This window comes from Takifugu flavidus, chromosome 6 (assembly GCF_003711565.1).
Source record: "Takifugu flavidus isolate HTHZ2018 chromosome 6, ASM371156v2, whole genome shotgun sequence".
Lineage (NCBI taxonomy): Eukaryota > Metazoa > Chordata > Actinopteri > Tetraodontiformes > Tetraodontidae > Takifugu > Takifugu flavidus.
The window spans coordinates 16,543,263-16,565,077 of NC_079525.1; the positions used below are offsets into that span (position 1 = coordinate 16,543,263).

At 39.9% G+C, this 21,815-nt stretch overlaps 1 protein-coding gene across 2 annotated transcripts; it reads left to right on the forward strand.

Annotated features, from left to right (window-relative positions):
• The first annotated feature begins 1,488 nt into the window (after positions 1–1,488).
• Positions 1,489–20,336, forward strand: atp1a3a (ATPase Na+/K+ transporting subunit alpha 3a). 2 transcript variants are annotated; one of them, XM_057036953.1, is made up of 23 exons: positions 1,489–1,794; positions 6,086–6,199; positions 6,333–6,392; positions 7,037–7,240; positions 7,716–7,829; positions 7,995–8,129; positions 9,062–9,179; positions 9,396–9,484; positions 9,984–10,163; positions 11,062–11,260; positions 12,197–12,441; positions 12,545–12,737; positions 12,855–13,030; positions 13,161–13,297; positions 13,427–13,577; positions 14,150–14,318; positions 15,288–15,442; positions 16,686–16,809; positions 17,968–18,113; positions 18,210–18,340; positions 18,832–18,933; positions 19,036–19,127; positions 19,292–20,336. In XM_057036953.1, exons 1-23 carry the CDS (start codon positions 1,789–1,791, stop codon positions 19,318–19,320), a joined length of 3,069 nt encoding a protein of 1,022 aa, XP_056892933.1. In that variant the 5' UTR covers positions 1,489–1,788; the 3' UTR covers positions 19,321–20,336. The 2 variants fall into 2 exon arrangements, with proteins under 2 accessions (XP_056892933.1, XP_056892934.1); XM_057036954.1 differs by lacking the exon at positions 1,489–1,794 and adding an exon at positions 3,187–3,353.
• The last annotated feature ends 1,479 nt before the right edge of the window (positions 20,337–21,815 follow it).

The window sequence follows — 21,815 nt, forward strand, 5'->3', positions numbered from 1 at the left end:
CCAAATTCAAGAGTGATCAACAGTTCAAGTGTTATGGAACATACTAGTACCATTAACAGAATAGCATCAAAAAGTTGCTTTATTTCAGCAATTCATTTAGACTGTCATAATAACATAAGAAATTTAGAATGTTGTGGAAAAAATTAACAATTTCTGACATCAGACCCAACGTAGAAGAGCTGAAGGCTGCTATCAGAGCAACCTGGGCCTCCATCACACTGCACTGCTGCATTTATACAGTCGAAAGGAACCCTGAAGTATTGACAGCTGTACATTTTTTGTTTTTGCCTTTAAAAAAAATCTAATTTTCTGACTCACTGAATTTTGTTCTAAGCAAATTTCAATGAAATAAACTTTTGAAAGATATGTCTGCATGACAATTTTTTTTATTCAATTACTTTAAAAAACAGTTTTTATTTATTGAGATGCACTAGAATATATGGTTTCTACACAGATATTCTATATAAATATACCTATACCATATACTAAAGAGGATCATTTACAAAGTGTCCCAATCTCTCAAACTGTAACATTTTGAGAAACAACAAATTCAAGTGATAAACGGTCAGAGCACTGATACAAAGCAAGATACTTTTTACAACTGTCACAGTACAGCTTCCTTCTACACTGTTGGTATTAACTTCAATGTTCAGCAACTGCAGAAAGAACCATAAAATGCAAGGTAGGATACAGAAAAACAAAAGAATCTATTCTCTTTGCCTCTACATTAAATGCAAGGTGCACTAAAGGTTACTCGGTCAAGTTATTTCCTGTATGGTAGGATGTAACATCTGAAATTCATTCTATTCTCTAACAAAATGCAGGCAGGAAGGGCAAACAGTCATGATATGATGCATATTCATTAACTGCTGAAGTCCCCTGAGTGATTGTTTGAAGGTGGGGGAGGGGCTCCTGAACGTATATGCATGAGGGGGAAGGTCAAGAGGTAGGATAAAGCCTGGATAAAGGAGATAGGGTGTAGCGCTAGCAATTCCAACCTACATAAAAGTCTTTCATTAAATTTCATGTTTCACCAGCAAGTGCAACATTGGGTTATGTGGATTTATAGTATAAAGCATTGGCGTTAGTAATTTTACCATTACAATGGCAAAAACAAAACAGATAAACACGGTTGCAGAGCACAGTGGGTTATTTTATAATTTGTGATCAAAGCCCCCTCCCTGTGATATTTGGAAAATTAAAGGTCAAAGTCCCTCGGGAATCCAGTACATCTCCAAACTTCCCTTGGCCACTTATTATTGTCTTAAAATGTCATGAAAATCTGTTCAAAATTTCTTGTTTCTTTCACAGACAGTTGCCACCGAACTTGCATTTCAAAATTTGTTCATTTGTTCTTTTTGGGTCGTCTATGTTATTCTTCCCCGTTATTACAGCATTTACACACATATTTTTAAAATACAGTATGTGTATTGAAAAACGTCCAGCTTCGTTGATGACGTCACTCGGTCAGCCAATGGCGACTTTCCTTATTGAGGAGTTGACAACAGCGCCTGCTGGATGCAGGTCGACGCTCCTCTAGCATCAGGTTTCACAAGTGATGAAAGTCTGCTTTCTCCAACACCGAATGATCTTTAATTTGAATATATGAATGAAGCAATTATAATTCCTGTAAGAATATTGCGTTATTGGCCCAATAAAGGCGCCATTTTTTTCCCTTCAGGAGGCGCCAGTTGCCGTCCCGGCTCTTCCCGCCTGTATCCACTTACTGTCACTGAGCTCAGCCCGAAAGCGAATCATCTCTGAGGAGAACCGACTGACGAAGGCAAAATGGGGGTAAGTGGTAGTCTTTAATGGTTAAGCGTCGGTTCTAATCATTTTTAATGGCGTCACGGATAAGGCGAGCATGTCATTTTTCCAAAATCGTAATTTGGATTCAAGACAAGCGTCAAGCAGAAACGATTTTCAACAGTATTGCATGTGTTTGTGTACATGTTGGGATGGTATTAACGTTTACTTGAGATGTATTTATTTAAACGATTGACGTTATAGTTATAGTCAATGAAATTAAACATTATTGATTTAATAATCACTGTGACATTCAACAGTCATGACGCCCGTTTTCCCTGAATGAAATGGACATTTACGGTCTCGCATCAGTTACAGTAACGGCGGAGATGCTGCCGATCTCAGGCTGTCATATTCGAACACGCAACCGGACGCTTGCACCGTCATATATGAACCGCAGACTACATGCTTCATACGGGAGAGATAGAATAGAGAGATGGCGCTTTGTAGCAAAACGATGACTAATTGGAAAGAAACGAATGGAAGGCGTTGTTTTATTCGCTGAGCATGGTTGAACTGCAGTACTGTTACCACAAAGATGTGCTGATTCTTTAACCAGTCTATAAAACCAAGTGCAATTCCTTTAGAATCATGCAGGCGTTGTCTGGACCACCTGGCAAATCCACAATTTAAACGTGCGCGATTATTTTAGACCTGTTGATAGACACATATAGGGGTTTTTCCCCCTTGGCTGTTTGCTGCGTTCCAATGAAACGTGACAGTCTTGCTGGGATTATGTGGCTGCAAAGGTAGCAGAGGTCTGATCCGCATGCAAAAGGTGCAGCAAAATGGTTCTGCAGCCACGGGAAGATTTCTCCTCTCTCCTTTCTATGACTGCAGATGGCTTCACAGTTTTCTCTAAACTGCAACCTAAAATAAATAAAAATAATCTCTCAGGCCATGATGTTGTCATCGTGCAATTTAGGCTCTATGATGTCATACTGAAAAATTCTCTTTCCTTTCTGAGTAGTAACATCTTTGATTGATAAATGTCTTTCTCTATTTATGCAGTCATATTGAAATATATTGTTTATCCCATGTCTGTTTTGTACCATGTTTTTTGGTGTGCATGGCTCTTCAACTATGTGAGCGCATACTGGAGCATGTAGTCCTGCCCCTGCCCCACATCTGGGTTTGGGGGATGGGCGTAAGTCAGCATTCAGGCTAAGCTTTGGAAACGGTGCTGCTATGTCACCGTTTGCCATGCTGTCCACTAAATTGCCTAAAGGGTGTTTGTGTGCATGGGATTTCATGGTGCGATGTGCAACTTGATACGACTGAAAATATGAGGCGATAGAAGATGTGAAATGGACATTAGTCAGTGTGTGTTGTGTGTGTGTGTGTGTGTGTGGGGGGGGGGGGGGGTCTGAACTGGCCTGTTAATTGGACTGTTGCCTGAGTATTCAGTCATTGGTTTGGTGAGAGCAGGTAAAAAGATCAGACACAAAGCATCACAGGGAGGCACAGTCGCCAGGGAAAAACCAACCAGGATCCAGGAAGAGTGGGAGTGGGTCAGGCTGAACAAGAGGGAAAAAGATGCTTTTATGGTGAGTTACCTTGATAAAAGTGCCCCTGCTGATGTCCCTTATTGAATTTGATTTAATGCAGCAAATACATAAAGGATATCTTTAAAAAAAAAACTTCACATCTGCAGATCAACAATAAAAGTTCCATACAATAAATATTGCATTTTTACAAGAAATAAAGTATGCTAAATAATAATTAAATCTAACTGTATGTGGTACAGATGAAGACTAGCTTAACGTTAAGGCTTAAAGGGATCCTGCTATTTCTTAGATTTTATGTTTAATTATAGTGGAGATTGTTCAAATTATGGCAGTAACAACAGGTAGATGAATGTATTATAAACATCCTTGGAATGAAGTCAGAGGTAGATGGGTGAATCTTTGCACTGAGTAGTTATGAGTCCAGTTATGAGTCCACACTGTCATAGTTGTTGATTGAAGAGTCGGACAGCAGCGGGAAGGAAGGAGTGGTGCTACTTCGCCTTTGCAGGAGAGGTTCTCAGCACAATCAGAGTTTCATAGAGGGGAGGGAGGGAGGGGGTTACCCTGCATGGATGTCATCCAAGGTAGAGCTGGACGTCTATGGAGTCCGAGTGTGCTCTGTCCTTTCTTGAAAAGAGTGTCCTTGTTTTCCAACCAGTCCAGCTTATGGTCCAGTTGAACATCCAGGTCAGGCCTGTCAAAAGACAAAAATAACTTATTAGTTCAATCAATGTCTTCATTTGCTCAATGTTATTTCAGAATTGAGGTTGATGTAATTTGCCATGTAGTATTTTAAGTTTAAGGAATCAGCCAGTTCTGTTGAGTTTCCTTTGAATGTGTGCAACAATCACAGCAATGTGGTGCAGCCATCACCATGTTAGACATGGAGTTAGCATCATTACATGATGACTCTTAATACGAGGTGGTCCTTTAAAATATCCCCATTCACACCCCATCCCCCACTTTTTCATCTCCCACTGTTCACTTCAATTATGTACATGGCTATTGTAGATTTGATGTTGCTAGGCAGCTTCACATCCCCCATCTCCCTCTTCACTGAACATAGATCTTGTCAATCTCATTCTGTCAACGACTATTATTTTAACAGTTAGTTCCTCTCAGTGCAGTTCCAAGATTCTAAAAAAAACTTGAGGGAGCGATTCTTCTTCATCCTGGTACTGGCGTGCATCTCAATCATTTGGACAACAAAATGATTTTTACCATTCTGTTCATCAAAATAGCTTACTAGGAGAGTCTGCTGGGTGCAGAGGGATTTGAGATTCACAGAACAGAGAATTAGATGGCAGCTTGGAATCCATGTCTAATTTCAAAATGTTCCCTTTTTTGGATGCAATTTTATAGGAGGTGTTGCATACCATTGACACTTTTATCAACTAAATTAATTAATAATGCTAACATAGACAACAAAACTGCATCTGCTCTGTTCCAAATGGACTAAATAGCCACTTTCACTAACTATATGTCATTTGTCTATTTCTATTTCTGTGACTGCAAGACAATGCAACTGGTAGTCCTGGAATAATATTTGACCAGGATCTGTCATCTTATTTGCATATAGAAAAGGTTTGCCACTTTTCATTCCAGCTGATTCAAAAAGCTGTAGCTAAAGTTCCAACAAGAATTGGCAATAGAGACCAAATTTCTTCTATACTTCTCTTCATTGTCAGCCAATAAAATCCAGGTTAGATTTTGAAATACTTCTCCTAACCTACAAGCTCCTTAGAGAACCTGACAGCACCATATCATCCCATGACAGCTGAAAGAGTGCCTATTTACTCATGGCTCCCAGAATCTTTTACATGAGACTGGGGGGGCAAGCTTCTAGCTCCCTGCTCTGGAACCTGCTCTCTGTCCAGGTACAAGTGGCTGAGTCCCTCTCCATTTTTAGGACTAGACTTCAAACCTCCTTCTTAGAGAAAGATTATCGTCAGTAATTCTGCAACTATGGCCATTATTGCAGCAATGCTGATGCTCGTAGTGTGTTAGAGTGGTCCAACCCTGAGTTATGCTGCTAGAGACCTAGCATATGTAATTTACCTGGGCCTCTATGGCACAGAATTATGATCCAGTGACACCCTCTTTTTCACTTTCTTGGTTTGGCTTCATGGTTGGGTGTCCTCACCTGCTCTTCTCTCTTTTCTCCTTTCCTGTCCTCAGTAGTGTTGTGCTTCTATCTCTTTCTCCTGACTATGAATGAATGGAAAACTGGGAGTGACAAGCCATTTGTCCACGAAAGAGCGTGTACGATGGAGGCGGATTACCGTAGTTTTTGTTCACTGGGTTAATCTGTTCATGTAGTAAACAGCAGTAATCTGATGGCTTGCCAGACACAACTGCCCAGGGAGGACCACACCTCCTGACAGATGGCAGCACAACAAACATACACACATTACAGAGTGAAAGTCATGGTTACACATGTCCTTAACGCTTAAGAACCTGGATAAAATATTGTTTCCCTTTATTTATGATGTGATTTTTCTGTACATTTTGTCTTTTTTTGTCAATTAAATACATAATAATTACAAGTACATAATAATAAGTAATAAGTATAAGTACATAATAATATTATATGCCCATGCTTTCATAAATTCCTCCATTTTTAGGTCACGACTATTAGTTTGGTCATGGTGCAAATTGCTTGGAAAAAAGAAATCAGTATTAAACCTACTGCCCTACCTTGACATAGTAATATGTTTTGATTGAAGAAGATCAAATTATGATTTAACCATTTACTGTTGTTGCTGTTACAGTACGGACGGTCAGACAGCTACCGCGTGGCCACCACGCAAGACAAAGATGAGAAGGAGTCACCCAAGAAGAAGGGTGGAAAGGATTTGGATGACCTCAAAAAGGAAGTTCCTATAGTATGTACAGACCATACACACACAAAGTATGATGTCTAAAGCCAATAATATTGATGCACTTATGACTTTTCCTTTATTTATTCTATTACAGTTAGAAGCTGATAACTGATAAGTTCATTTTAATTCTTTACAGACGGAGCACAGAATGTCTGTTGAAGAGGTTTGCAGGAAATACAGCACTGATATTGTCCAGGTAGGTAGGCAATTAATTAGGGATTTGTTTGAAATAAATATCTTTTTTTTTATTTGGGGTTTTGCATTTTTAAAATATAAGTTTTTGTTCTGCACATATTAACAAACATGCCAATAGAAAATGCAGGCTTATTATACCATCTAAGAATAGCTTTTGAGGAAGTTTCAACAGAAAAAAGTATGCTTCCAAAATATATAATATGACTGTTAAAATGTCTCTGTTGTACATTGGTAGGGAGTGATTCCGTCACTCATAATGATCATTTGAAACACAACAGCTGTGTCTGAATCCACTCACTTACACACTATAGAGTGAGTTGTTTGACTGCACTCACTAAGACTTGATGTCTTGCTTGTCAGGCAACTGCAAAGGATGGAATATATGATGGGATATATTGTTAGTTTTGCACTATACATTATGGGATACATTAAGTGCAGTACATAGCACACAGCCTTGATAGTGCACTATAGAGTCTAATTTGGGACACAGCTAGCATGATTGGTACCACTAATGAACATTTAGATCACATGCATATAACATCATTAGGCTATACCTTAAATCCTATTTATCAATGAAAATACTGAGCTGGTGTGAAATCTTATGTTACACACTTCAAATTCTCCTGTTTTGGTTTCCCTCAAAAGGGTCTGACCAATGCAAAGGCAGCAGAGTATCTGGCCAGAGATGGACCCAATGCCCTGACTCCACCCCCCACTACCCCCGAGTGGGTCAAGTTTTGTCGTCAGTTGTTTGGTGGCTTTTCCATTCTGCTGTGGATCGGTGCCATCCTCTGCTTCCTGGCCTACGCCATCCAGGCTGCCACAGAGGATGAACCTGCAGGAGATAACGTAAGGGAATGGGTGATAATGAAATGTCATTTGTAGTCAATGTCACACTGCTGGGGAACCATTGGAGAAATCTGCCTGTGTGTGTGTGTGTGTGTGTGTGTGTGTGTGTGTGTGTGTGTGTGTGTGTGTGTGTGTGTGCACCAGTTAGGTTTCAAGCTGGTGAAGGGGAGGGGCCAGATGGTTCTGTTTTGTTTTAGGGAATGTTTCTTTTTATTCAGAATCACTTATACAACCTTTAAAGCTCAAAATCGAGAGCTTTCATGGACTGAGACTCCAAAGAGTAAAATGTATAATAATAATAATTTTAAGATTGTTTCATTTTTCAAAGTTGCACTTTACCCAAGAAACCATGCATTTCTCTAAAAATTCCATTTAATGATGATTTCCTTCATTTTAATCAAGATGTCTTCAGTGTTTTTTTTGTCTGTTTATTTTTAAGAAATGTCTAATGGAGAAACTTTTGCTCTTGTTGCAGTTGTACCTGGGAATTGTGCTGTCAGCTGTTGTCATCATCACTGGATGCTTCTCCTACTTCCAGGAGGCCAAAAGCTCCAAGATTATGGAATCATTTAAGAATATGGTCCCTCAGGTATGAGACTCCCAATAATTTTGTGTGTTAATTTAATAGAAAATTTTAATCTAAGGGCATCTGAGAGCAGATCTATTGCAGTTATGCTGTATTCTGTCTGTAAATATGTTGCCAATCAGCCATTACACATTTCCAGATTAAGATTTTTTGTATCTCTCATTCCAGCAAGCCCTGGTTATCCGAGAGGGAGAAAAGATGCAGATCAATGCTGAGCAGGTGGTGGCAGGAGACCTGGTGGAGGTGAAAGGAGGAGACAGGATCCCAGCTGACCTCCGCATCATCTCCTCTCATGGCTGCAAGGTTTTCTGCAGATACAAGAATACTTCTTCCGCACACCAACACTTAGTTCTTTCTTCATGGAACACCAATGTCTTCGAAAAAATCATTTTGAATAAGTCAATAGTCGTAATTGGCCAGGAAAAGGTCTCCTACCACTGCTTAGGAACTTAATTTGTTGTAACAATCCTCCTGACTGAAGCTAAATGGATGACACCAGAATGACCCGATATACTGTACTTCCAAAAGAGTCTTTATTGTCAAAATGAAAACTGATTCATATTATGGGTGTTTAAAGTGAGCATTTGCAGGAATACTTTGTGTTTATAGATTTACCTTTATATAAACACTGCAGCACTTTTTTTGGTTGGTATCCTTATCTTAAAATACTTCTGTACGTCTGCTCTATTGTAAAAATCCTAATTGTCACACTCTGATCAGGTCTGAATTACATACTGTGGAAAGACAGCAAGATGCTGCCCCTCCTGTGATTTGCAGTAGGGATGTCTTTATGGAGATGTGCAGTATTTAATTTCTGCCAAACATAGTGGAGTTTCCCCGTTGTTTTTGTTTTTTTTCAAGAGTTTAACTGTTATTTGAAAAAACAAACAAAAAACCTGACACCATTCCTAGATTACTGATATTTCTGTCCCAAAAAAACAAGAACATGGAGATCCATTGGGACGTTAGTATTGTTGAATGACAGCAAAATGGAGGTCTTTGCGAGAAAAAGCCCACTTGATGTCACTACTAGAGGGAATAAGGTCGGTGCTGATGCAACAATGTTGCCCTCTGCTGGATTATGTAAAATTTATCCTGGAAGTATTGAGCAGTGATGGCAACCACTTTCATACATAAACGAAGACTAGTATTATAATAATCTGACTGATTAAATCATTTTTTCTGTCTTTTACACATAGCTGTTGAATAAATGATTTTTGTATCTTTCTATTCAGGTGGACAACTCATCCCTAACTGGTGAATCTGAACCCCAGACCAGGTCACCTGACTGTACCCATGATAACCCACTGGAGACCCGTAACATTGCATTCTTCTCCACCAACTGTGTCGAGGGTAGGACCAAACCCCTGTGATCACTATTATCACTTTCATTGCTTTTGACTGATACGGACGATGAGATATGACTTTTTCCCACACTGCATTTTTTACTGCACTTTACTGTCCCCATTCTTCCCACTGTGGCAAAACTGACTTGCAAACACATGTTTGTTTTTTTTAGTCAAAAAGAGCCCTCATCTGGCCCATAGTTTCTAACCTGTCTTTTCCCAGGAACTGCACGTGGCATCGTGGTGTGCACTGGTGATCACACAGTTATGGGACGCATCGCTACATTGACTTCAGGCCTGGAGACTGGCAAGGTGCTGTGTTTCATTTCATTCATTGATTGGTCTTGTGTGTCACAAAGCAGGTAAAGAAACCAAATTCACCTTGTCAGTTAAACAATTTATTATCTGTTAGGTGATCACTTTTATTCAAGTAGTATTTTGCCAGCTACATGATATTATTACATTATTTAGTTTAAACAACTGTATTATTAATGATAGACTTACCAGTGATGTTCAAAGCTTGAAGAGAGAAGCTGAATGATACAAGTACTAATACTTTGGTAAAAAATAAGGTAAAAATGTACCTGATATTATTAGTGCTCATTATACAAAATGTAATTTTGTGGCAACAGAACTATAGTAGGTATAGTACACTCATTCATATCCATCCTGTATTTACCTTTTAAAGCGTATTTGTGGAAGAGATGTGATCAACACATATTCAAAAAATTACTGGTATTGCTGAAAAAAAGAAACAGGCAAGTTCAAATAATTTAATTTCTGATCATGGGCATTGTTATTTTCTCTTTAGACACCCATAGCTAAGGAGATTGAGCACTTTATCCACATCATCACAGGCGTGGCCGTCTTCCTTGGCGTGTCTTTCTTTGTCCTGTCACTGATTCTTGGATACTCCTGGTTGGAAGCTGTCATCTTCCTCATTGGTATCATTGTTGCCAATGTGCCTGAGGGTCTTCTAGCAACTGTAACTGTGAGTAGAACCAACTCAACTGTGTGTGAGAGAGAAATTAAATCTAAATATGCAAACTTTTAACTTTCTAATATATTTTTTTGGTGGGGTGGGACTTATTAGTTTTTGACTCTGTGGAGATCACTGAGTAATTTATATTTTAAACACATGTTCTCAATAAAGACACCTTTGCAGCATTATTTCAGCTTTCTCCCAAGTTTTTCAGCTTAGCAACTGTTTGAACGTGTCTTGTGTCTGCTTCCTGTGTCTCTGTGCACGTGCTGGTTTTCAGTGTTTGTTGCTCTGACTGTGTACGTTGTTGTGGGTATTTGTATTCCATGTGTTTCTGTTGTTCTGTGGTGAGATGTTTTGCATTTTTGTCAGTATATATCTCTTCATCTCTCTCCAGATCCATGTATTTGTGCAGGTCTCATGTATTTTATATGTTTGTTTCTCTTTTCCAGGCCAGTTGCGGTGCTGTCTGCAATGACGACAGCTAGCTGATGTAATGATATTAGCATAATGTTGTTGAATTTGGCCTCCCTGCTTGACTTTGGCTACTTTAGAGGCTGTGCCATAATTGGCATGATGGCACAATGCACTGCTGCTCTGCTTCACTTCATCGCTATTTCATTCATGCCTCATGTGCTCTCTGCATTTCTGCACTCTTGATTTCCTCTTGATTTGATTTTAGTGCATTTTGCTCGATTTTTAGAAGCAATTAACATACAGTTTCCAGGTAAACATTTCCAGGTTGCTTACTATTGAGCGCTGTTGATTGATAAATGCTGGTTTGGCACCTGGGATATGTTTAACTGTTCTATTAGAAAACCACAGCTTTTCTTAAATCTGCTGTTATAAACTTCATTCCCTCCTTTCTTCATTTTTATTTTTACCTTTCCTTTGTTTCCACTCTTAGGTGTGTCTTACCCTGACTGCTAAGCGAATGGCCCGCAAGAACTGCTTAGTGAAGAACTTAGAGGCTGTGGAAACACTGGGATCCACCTCCACCATTTGCTCTGACAAGACTGGTACTCTGACTCAGAACAGGATGACTGTGGCCCACATGTGGTTTGACAACCAGATCCACGAGGCCGACACCACAGAGGACCAGTCTGGTCAGTTTTTAATCTCTATTTTCAGATTGCTTCAAATCTCCGCTAATGAAAATCACATTTTTAGCATTGACAGTATATAGCTATGAAGCAGCTGTGGGTCAGGTGGTGGAGTGGTCACTCGGGTATTAGGAAGATGGTTGGTTCAATTCTGGTCACTGGTGGGTGGCATGTTAAAGTGTTATTGAGCTCCAAATTGTTGTCACTCCTGAATCTGAGGGAATAAGAATTTATATCTCTACTGGTAAGCAGGTGGCATAGAAATAAATAGTATCCAAGCAGGCTGAAACCTTTTGATTCTGGGGGTGCTGTGAATGGGAATGTCTGGGAATGTCCAGTTTTATATTCCATTCTAATTATGCTGTAGGTCATCATAGGGAAAAATATGAAAACAAATGGCAAATTTAGATTTTTCTAAAGATGTCAACTAGCGTTTTTTTTTTACCCTTCTCACCTGTTTTTACCAATGCTGAGGCAAACAACACACATAAATGGGCAACTTTCCAAAAGTTCTGTGCCCAATTTTATAAAAACGTGAATGAGTGAAAAATGGTCAAAAAATAGAAACGCACTCCTAAGCCTTGTGGAATCCCAGTAAAGGCTGCTGTTGCTGCAAAGGGAGGGCACACTCCGACAGTTAATGACCTCCACGTCTTTTTCTGGTTACTCATTTAAATGCTGCTTCACTAGTAGTTAAGCTTAAAAATAAGGTGTTTTAAGCCCATTTTGTACTTATAATATATATATAATATTTAATTATTTTTTTATGAACCTACAAAAATGTTGAAGAAACCTGCTGTATATACTGTATAGAAATGACTATAATGAGAATTTTCTTTTGATGAACGAAACTGCTATATATTCTAGAACCATGATATTAATGACAATAATGTTAAAAATAAAATCTCTAAATTGATTTGTTGATTGATTCTGATACAGGCTCCTCCTTTGACAAAAGTTCCACAACATGGGTGTCTTTGGCTCGCATTGCTGCGTTATGCAACCGTGCTGTGTTCAAGGCCGGTCAGGAGGCTTTGCCCATTCTGAAGCGTGAAGTAGCCGGTGACGCCTCCGAGTCAGCCCTGCTGAAGTGCATTGAGCTCTCCTGTGGCTCTGTGAAAGCTATGAGGGATAAAAACAAAAAAGTAGCAGAGATTCCTTTCAACTCCACCAACAAGTACCAGGTGTGCCACTAACAAAAGAATCCACGTAATGCAATGTGATTTTTTTTTTTTAAGTGGCTATATTTTTTAATTACCAGTAACACTAAAAATTTGTTGCCACAAGCTCTCGATTCATGAAAACGAAGATGAGAGTGACAACCGTTACCTCCTGGTAATGAAGGGAGCTCCGGAGAGGATACTTGACCGCTGTTCCACAATCATGATACAGGGAAAGGAGCAACCTATGGATGATGAGATGAAAGATGCTTTCCAGAATGCCTACCTAGAACTGGGAGGACTGGGAGAGAGAGTATTGGGTAAGGATGAGAAAGGCATAGCCTTTTAAAAACAAAGCATCATGAAGTGTTGATACAGCCTGTATCTTGTGCTCTATCATTGTGGTTGATGTGCTGGCTTTTCTTTTCTGTTATCAGGTTTCTGCCACCTCTTTCTGCCAGAGGACAAATTTCCAAAAGGATTTGCCTTCGATACAGATGATGTGAATTTCCAGACAGACAGCCTTTGCTTTGTAGGTCTCATGTCCATGATTGACCCACCCCGTGCTGCGGTACCCGACGCTGTGGGCAAATGCCGCTCTGCTGGAATCAAGGTAGGAACATTTCAATAATGTTCTTTAGAATCAGAAAATAGGTTGGTTGTAAGGACGGTAGCACTGATTTACCCTAATGTCTCTTTACTTTTAATGTCTCTTTACTGATCATTTTCCTTTTCTGATTCAGGTTATCATGGTGACTGGTGATCACCCAATCACAGCCAAAGCTATCGCAAAGGGCGTAGGCATCATCTCTGAAGGTAATGAGACGGTAGAAGACATTGCTGCCCGTCTCAACATCCCTGTCAGCCAGGTCAACCCCAGGTAAGACAGAGTCCTAACTCAACACTTGTCCAGCCATATTTGATAGGCCACTCCAGGCTTAAATTTAGGAATACTTATATACATTTATTTACCGTCATCAGAATATTTTGTTTTCTCTGTGTTGCGTAGGGATGCCAAAGCCTGTGTGATCCATGGGACAGATTTGAAGGACCTTTCCCAGGAGCAGATGGATGATATTTTGAGTAACCACACAGAAATTGTCTTTGCCAGGACCTCCCCACAGCAGAAACTTATCATCGTGGAAGGCTGCCAGAGACAGGTACTGTGCACATTTTCATGAACGTGTCTGCATATGTTTTGAATGCTCCCTGGTAATAAATCTTAGTCTGTAAAAGTTTTTTATATTGTGCCACATTTATAAGAAACCTATCTGTGGGATGGGCAGCTGTGCTGAGAATGCGGGTTCCAATTTAAATATAATTAAATTAAAATTTTGCCAAAACCTTTCTGCCAATGCCAATAAGCTAATCCTGCTGCTGACTCATGTTTTAGGCTTCTGATATCCCCAGGGTACCAGGCTAGTGATCAGCATGAAGAGGAGGCGCCCAGCTGTTGTGGCAGAACACTACTGGGGCCCCAGTTTCTGAAGTTAATTAATTGTTAAATTGACGTTATGTCTTGTTTCTTCAATCTTCAATCATCCAACATACCAAAAATGGTCAACGGCAAAAGCAACTGGTATCAGCAGCTGAGATTTTGCTATATGTTTCCATTTAAAATAAACTTTTTTAACAGTATGAGAATCCCAACAATCATTGAGCTACCAAACACAAATTTCCTTTTTGGATGCAAAACTATAAACTCTACATCCTCTTGGTATTATTTTATCAGGGTGCCATCGTGGCTGTGACTGGGGATGGGGTGAATGATTCCCCTGCTCTAAAAAAGGCTGACATTGGTGTTGCCATGGGAATCTCTGGCTCAGATGTGTCCAAACAAGCTGCTGACATGATCCTCTTGGATGACAACTTTGCCTCCATTGTGACTGGAGTGGAAGAAGGTAAGTGATACAAGAAGAGTAATGTAACAGAGAGCAGGAAATACAGGGCACTGCAAAGGGGGTATGGTTGGAAGAAAGATATTGATTTATGGGATTGATTTGGGCACCGTTGACAAGGAAAAAGGAGTTAAGAGAAACAGCGGAGGTCAAAATAATATCTGGAAAAGCAAGAAAAATATGAGATAAAACTGCTCATCACTAGAAAAGAATGTTGGAATTCCAGTTTGATTGCAAATGAAAAGTAGATGTGTCAGACAGTGGAGTGGGACTGCACTGCTCTAATTTTCAGCAACAGCTGCACAACTATGTTAGACATGTCGGTGGCTCCATCCTGCTTTGGGGTTGTGTTGCAGCCAATTACACATGGAGCATTTCACAGGTAGAGGATAAATATTCAAATAAATAATGGAAGCAAAGAGGAAGGCTTCAACAAATGAAACAATTGAACCTAAACATACCTCAAAGAGATACTAGCTGAAGGTTTTTTTATGGTCTTTCCAGTCAGCTTGAATTTTCTGCATAGATGTCAAAAATAGCAGCACCATGCACTCTCCTCCACCACACCACCATCACCCTGCACAAGACACTTTTCACTTTCTTATACTGGACTTCAAATATGCTTATTGCTTATTGTATTGTAAATATATATTTTTTTATATTTCCTTATCTTTATTCTTATTTTAATGTATTATTGTTCTTTTGTCAGCGCTGCACACAACAAACACCAAGTCAATTTCCTTGTATGTGTAAAAAACTTACTTGGCAATAAAGTTCTTCCTTCCTTCAAAAGATCAAACCAGGATGGCCCCAACAGGTTTTGTTTAAAATGTAAAGGGAATGTGTGTTTTTCACTTGCTTCACTCTATACAAATGATTGTTAAATTAAAGTGGCCGTTGCATGCAGCTGTAGATACTGTGATACTTGTGAGCAGCATTTTATCTGATTTAGACCTCATTTCCATCCTACAGGGCGTCTGATCTTTGACAACTTAAAAAAATCCATCGCTTATACGTTGACCAGCAACATCCCAGAGATCACACCATTCCTATTCTTCATCCTGGTCAACATCCCATTGCCCCTGGGTACCATTACAATCCTTTGTATAGACCTCGGAACTGACATGGTAAGATATTTCAATTTATTTTCGTTTAGACAACACTTAGTTCTGACCAAGTAATGTGAGTGGACATGTGTCCATGTGTGCTAATATAGGGTACAACAGCACTGGGGCCTTACAGACAGTATCACTCCGCGGTACGGGTGTTCTAATAACTGTACAGGTGTTCTAATAACTGTACAGGTGTTCTAATAACCGTACGGGTGTTCTAATAACTGTACAGGTGTTCTAATAACCATACAGGTGTTCTAATAACTGTACAGGTGTTCTAATAACCGTACAGGTGTTCTAATAACTATTAATTTACTGGCAACAACCTGCCTCCAGTCCAGTTGCAGTTGAACTATTTGTGTTGACAGCCAGTAATTGATTAAATAAACAAATCATAATCTCTTATGGCTTATTACTGTTAACTAATCAAATAAGCTTGTAGAACTTTTGTATAAAAGCAAGATCACATGAGTGCTGTTCTGCTGAATATCAGCACTGGTGTGATCAGCCAAACCAAATCATACCAGTGCTGATCTTCAGCACTACAGCACGCCCTCTCCTCTGATATTGCTTACTTTTTTTTTATTTTATATTATACACTCACCACTTTATTGGGACTGAGGTGGAGCCCTCTATTAAGATTTTCATAGATTGACATGATAGTGGCTGCAGATTGGTTGGAAGTTGATCTGTCTACCAATGTAACATTTTTCCAATCTTCTATTGTCCAATTCTGCTAAAGCGTAGCTTCAGTTTACTGTTTTTTGCTCACAGCAATGGTGCCCAGGTCTTTTGCTGACTTCAGCTGATCTGCCTTATGGTTTGGCATGTTCTGTATACTTTAGTTAGTAGGTAGTTAGTAGCCTTTCCACCCAGAGAGCTCCTGCTCATTGAAAATTTTCTCTTTTTTGGACCTAAGGTCCCTTTAGTTCAGCAGTATTTTAATTACTCATATTAACCTGTTGGCGCCAAAACCTCTGCTACTTTAAGTTAAACTCATTTCTTTTTCCCCCATTCTGAAGCTAGGTTTGATCAGCAGGACACCTTGTCCATGTCTACATACCTAAATGCATTGATTTCCTGGTATTTGATTGGAGTTAATGTAAAAGCACTTTGATTGGGGTGCCTATTAAAGTGGATGGCTTTTAAGTGAATCATTTCAAATGCAGAAATGAACATTTCAATTGAATCAGAACAGAAAATCTTGAACTCCATTAAACATATACTGATTGACTGAGTTGTTAATCATCTGTATCAGGTCCCAGCCATCTCCCTTGCCTATGAAGCAGCAGAGAGTGACATCATGAAACGCCAGCCAAGGAACCCACTGAGGGACAAACTGGTCAATGAGAGACTCATCAGCATTGCCTATGGACAGATTGGTACGTGTATATTGTTCTGCATATCATAATATTTGAATTCTTTCTTTCTTTGCTTCTATCTTCCTTGACCGTTTTATCTCTTTCGGGGTCATGAGGAAGGATGCTGGAGCCCATGCCAGATGCATATGGGCAAAGGCAGGGTCCACCCCTGAATGAGTTCCTAGCTCATTGCAGGGCCCTATGCGAGCATTTGGTGGGGGGTCAGTACCAAAGTCGATTGTACCTTGACAGTGCTCTGAAGGTGTCCTGGCACTTCCCCCTACTACCAGAGTACATTCCTAGACTGGGCTAGGCTGGACAGTATAAAAGGAGAGAATACTTTACCTGTTCAGGTTTGGCAAGTTAATTAAGGCTGGTCAATACAGAGGGGAAAGCTAAAGAGGGGAAAGGCAGTTAGTCCTGATGACACACCCGAACATGTGGAATTGTTGAGGTGTGGATGTAGATTTTCCTGTATTACTGTTCAATAAGATATTAGAGATCGCAAGGATGCCTGTGAAATGTAGGAGAAATGTACTGGATCAGTTCCCAGCCCCCTCTTTTAGACAAGCAGTATGAAGGTTAGCTGAGGAAATATATGTGTATGAGAAGTGGAACAAGGAAGTCACAGGGATGAGTATAGGCAATGGCACAGTGGAGAGTGTGGAAAAAGGTGAAGATTCATGTTTGAGGAGATGGGAACAGTTGGAGAAAAGGGTGATGTGTAATAAAAAAAAAGGTTTCTGTAAGAATAAAAGAAAAGATGTACATGGTGGTGGTTAGATGTGTGGAGTAGAGAGAGTGGCGCTAAGGAGAAGCTAGGAAGCAGAAAGGTTTGTTGAGGCAGATTGATAGGCTCAGACAGTTGATCAGAGGGACAGTGCATGTTAGATGAGATGAAGCCAGAGACACAAGACCGAGGTGGTTTGGACATGTCCATAGGAGGGACAATAATATGTTGGGAGAAGGATGCTGATGGTGGAACTGCAAGGCAAAGGGCCCAGATGGTGATCTAAAACTAGATGTATGGACAAAGTTAGAGAGGCAATGAAGTTGATTAATGTGAGACGGGGGAGACGGAGACGGTTGGCCCCCGGAAGGAAATGCCCAAAACAAATCAGTGAGGAAAATCCTGTTTATTTTGTCAAAGCAACCTCATTTCTGTGGCTCATTCTGCAGGTATGATCCAAGCTCTCGGTGGGTTTTTCACCTATTTTGTCATCATGGCTGAAAATGGTTTCCTGCCATCTGTGCTCGTTGGCATCCGGCTCAACTGGGATGACCGTTCCGTCAATGACTTAGAGGACAGCTACGGACAACAATGGGTAGGGATGGGGGTTATTTTGAAATAATTCTTTGAAGCTAATAATAGGATTCCAAAAGCCTCCTCTCCATCTTACCCTGCCCGACTGTCTGCACAGACATACGAGCAACGCAAGATTGTGGAGTTCACTTGCCACACGGCATTCTTCGTCAGTATCGTGGTGGTGCAGTGGGCCGATGTCATCATCTGCAAGACCAGGCGCAACTCAGTGTTCCAGCAGGGCATGAGGTGAGTAACACGGATTATAGGCATGAGACGTTGAAAGAAAAGCTCCATCAGTTAAATATCAAAGATATTACCCTGAAAACTCTTTACCGTTGGACAGAGATGCTTTGAAAGTGGAGCTTCACCTTCTGATAATGCAGTGGAAGCCCCAGTAGATACATTCACTGTTTGGAGGTTATGTTTTTGCAGTCATAGCTAAAGGTATGTTGTAGAAGTAGAGATGAAAAAGGGCAGATGTAGAAAAGGGCAGGCTAGTGCCTGGTGGGGAAAGGAAAAATAAAAGGAAGCAAGAAATTCATTGCCCCTGAATATGTAGAGTGCTGCATAAACAAGGTTAATGGATAATGGATAATAGATCATTGAGGATCATGGTAATCTGATACGATACACTGATGCTTGACATTATGTTTATACATTACCTGAAGCCAGTTATCTGATGGCAGAGGAACAAAACAAACAGAATAAACTTGTTTTTTATCAATTATTTCTGACAGGAACAAAATTTTGATCTTTGGCCTGTTTGAGGAAACAGCTCTGGCAGCTTTCTTGTCCTACTGCCCTGGCATGGATGTGGCGCTACGCATGTACCCACTCAAGTAAGTAATATAACCGACTCCAGGCCTAATTCCAACACATGGCATGTCTTATTTGGCTCTTTATACTAAGCAGAAGACTAAAGACGGATCTTTCTCCTTCAGGCCCAGCTGGTGGTTCTGCGCTTTCCCATACAGTTTCCTTATCTTTGTTTACGATGAAATCCGAAAACTCATCCTTCGCCGAAATCCTGGGGGTAAGAAAAGTCATAGTGTATATGAATACATTTAAATTGAATATTTTTAATACTATTCTTTTAAAGTTTAAATATGGAAATGTAGTTGTTAGGTGATGATTGATTTTGAAATCTTGGGATTGTTGATCAATGAATAATTTGTCCTCTCTTCTTCATCTCTGCAGGTTGGGTGGAAAAGGAGACTTACTATTAAAGTATCGTTTTGTTCTCCCCTGAATTCATCCCTCCTTCTCTGTCTACCTTTTCCCCCTCCCTCCATCCCTCATCCCAGTCCTACCCACCCTCACTATACAAAAAAGGATGTTTACGTAGTGTAGCCTGAAATTTACTGGAAAAAAATTACCAGGGAAGACTTCAACAAGACTAATTACAGTGGAAGAGAGGATTAGCAATGGGGTTGTCTGTCTCTCTGTGCGCCTTGTCTTTCCATTCTTTATTTATTCTCTGTAGCACAGTAATAGCACAGTTGTGGCGATGCTTTTTGTGTGACGGAAACTTAATTATTTCATTGCGACCTCTGTCCGAGTAGAGCAAAAAGATGGCAGCTTCCATCTCGATGTGTGTGAAGTGCCCAAATCCAGCTGCCACACCTCCACTGTCATTCTCCACCTTTCCTTTTCTGTAAATTTCTTTACTTACCAGCCTGCCACTGCCATTTCCGATTTGTACTATCTTTCCAATCAAAACAGTTTCACAGAACAAATAAAAATTCATTCACCCCTTCAGCACATGTATACACACGTGTTCTTTTGGTTTGTGTTGTTTTAACAAAGGTGTTGTTTCTTTTTTGTACTCCAAAATTATTTTTATTAAGATTGGGTCTGAGAGCTGCTTGTTTTAAATTAGACATGACAAAGCACACTACCTTCTGCAGCTCTCACACACTTTTCTTATTCCCCTTCTTGCCTCCACAGCTCTCATCCTGCCAGTCTCTGCCTCTGTCTATGTTTGGACCCTGCGTAGAATCATTCTTGTAACACCCCCCCACGTTGCATATCCTGCCTCCCACATTCCCCCTGCCTGCAACCTCTACCCTTTCCCAACCTCACCTGTGAGAAAACAAAATTTCAATCTTTCTGTGTTCCCGGAAAAAGAGATTTCTCTCCTATTTCATTTAAAAACAGTGAAATGTGGAACAATGCATTGTAACTGGGGTAACAGCAGCGAAAAATCAAATGAAATAAAATGAGAAGGATCTCTCTTTTTTCAGCTTGGTCTTTGATATTTCTCCTTTTGTTTTTGTTCAGACTGCAGAAATAGATGCCTTGGCAAATATTTATGGCAGGATTGTTAGGTCATCTATTATCTACTATCAGATAATCTACCTGTTTGTTTACCAGAACAAACAGTTTGCATGTTCTAGGTAGTATTCTAGATAGTTGTTTTAAGGTTAGGAACAGTTATGGATTTTAATACTTAATTTTCCCTCTCAAAATCTTAATGTAATTACGCTCCACTTTTACAACGTAGTTACTACTTTTGCCACATGGGGGCAGTAAGGTTTATTCAGAGTTCCACACACATATTGTGCACATACACACATATATATATTTTTATAACAAGAAAAAGAAGTATGAAGAGGAAGTTAGGACACGTAGCCATGAAACAATAAGAAGAGAGATACCTCAGTGGATCATGTTTCTGTTCTCATGTATCAGCCAATAGCAGCATAACTAAGATGATAATAAAGGGTCAGACCACCCTGAACTATAAACTTTAGTTTGGCTGAACTGACTGTAGCTACAGAACTCCTGATATTAAAATCTCAAACAGGAAGGTTTTGATCTAAAGGGAGGGGTTGCTCTATATTTTACTTACAAAATGAGAAAGATCATTTCATTCTCAATTTTTCCAATGTTATAACACATTTCTCTCACACAAACACACACAGTGAGCATTGAGTGTGAGTGTGTGTTTTGTGAAACCTATTGACAAGACAAATGATACTGGATCCAGCTGATGCAGACACACTCAACACACAGGGATAGTGACAACATCTTTAGTGACATTATTGCTGTTTTTCACTTTCTTTTATGCTGGATTTTATTTATTTATTTATTTTAGATTTTTGTCTTTTTGTTATATTAGTTTTCATCCATTATTTAATCCAATGATGGTGTACCATGCCTTTGGTCAAACACAGCTGTGATAGGCTCCAGGAGCTTCCCGGTGAACCCCAAAGGGATAAAGCAGACAAGAAAATGAAAAAAGAAGAAATATATCATTTGTATGCTCTAAAACTGTGCAGGTACTCTTAATAATACTTATATTTCAGTATTAATCTATTTGGCCCAGATGCTGCAAAGAATAGCAGCCCTGTGATGACCCAGATGTGGCCCCTACATGGGCCCAATCATTGCCCGATGTGGAACGAATCCAGCTGACCACTAGCAGTGACGGCTCGGTACCAGATCCCAAACCTGTCTAACAGGGACTGCTGGGATGGACTTCAGCAACCTCTATCTCCCATTAGTTAAAGATATAAAGATCACGCCAGCTTAAGCAATGTTTTCTTTACAATTTGTGTCTCCTAAGTGAAAAATAGGTATTTTCCTGTGTTTTTGACTGTGCACCTCATCCTCTGACATGCAACACTGCACATGACGTGCAGTTAACTAACAAAACACAAACACGCCAACAAGTAACAAATAGCTGTTACTATAACAACCCGAGGTTTCTTTTCAGCAC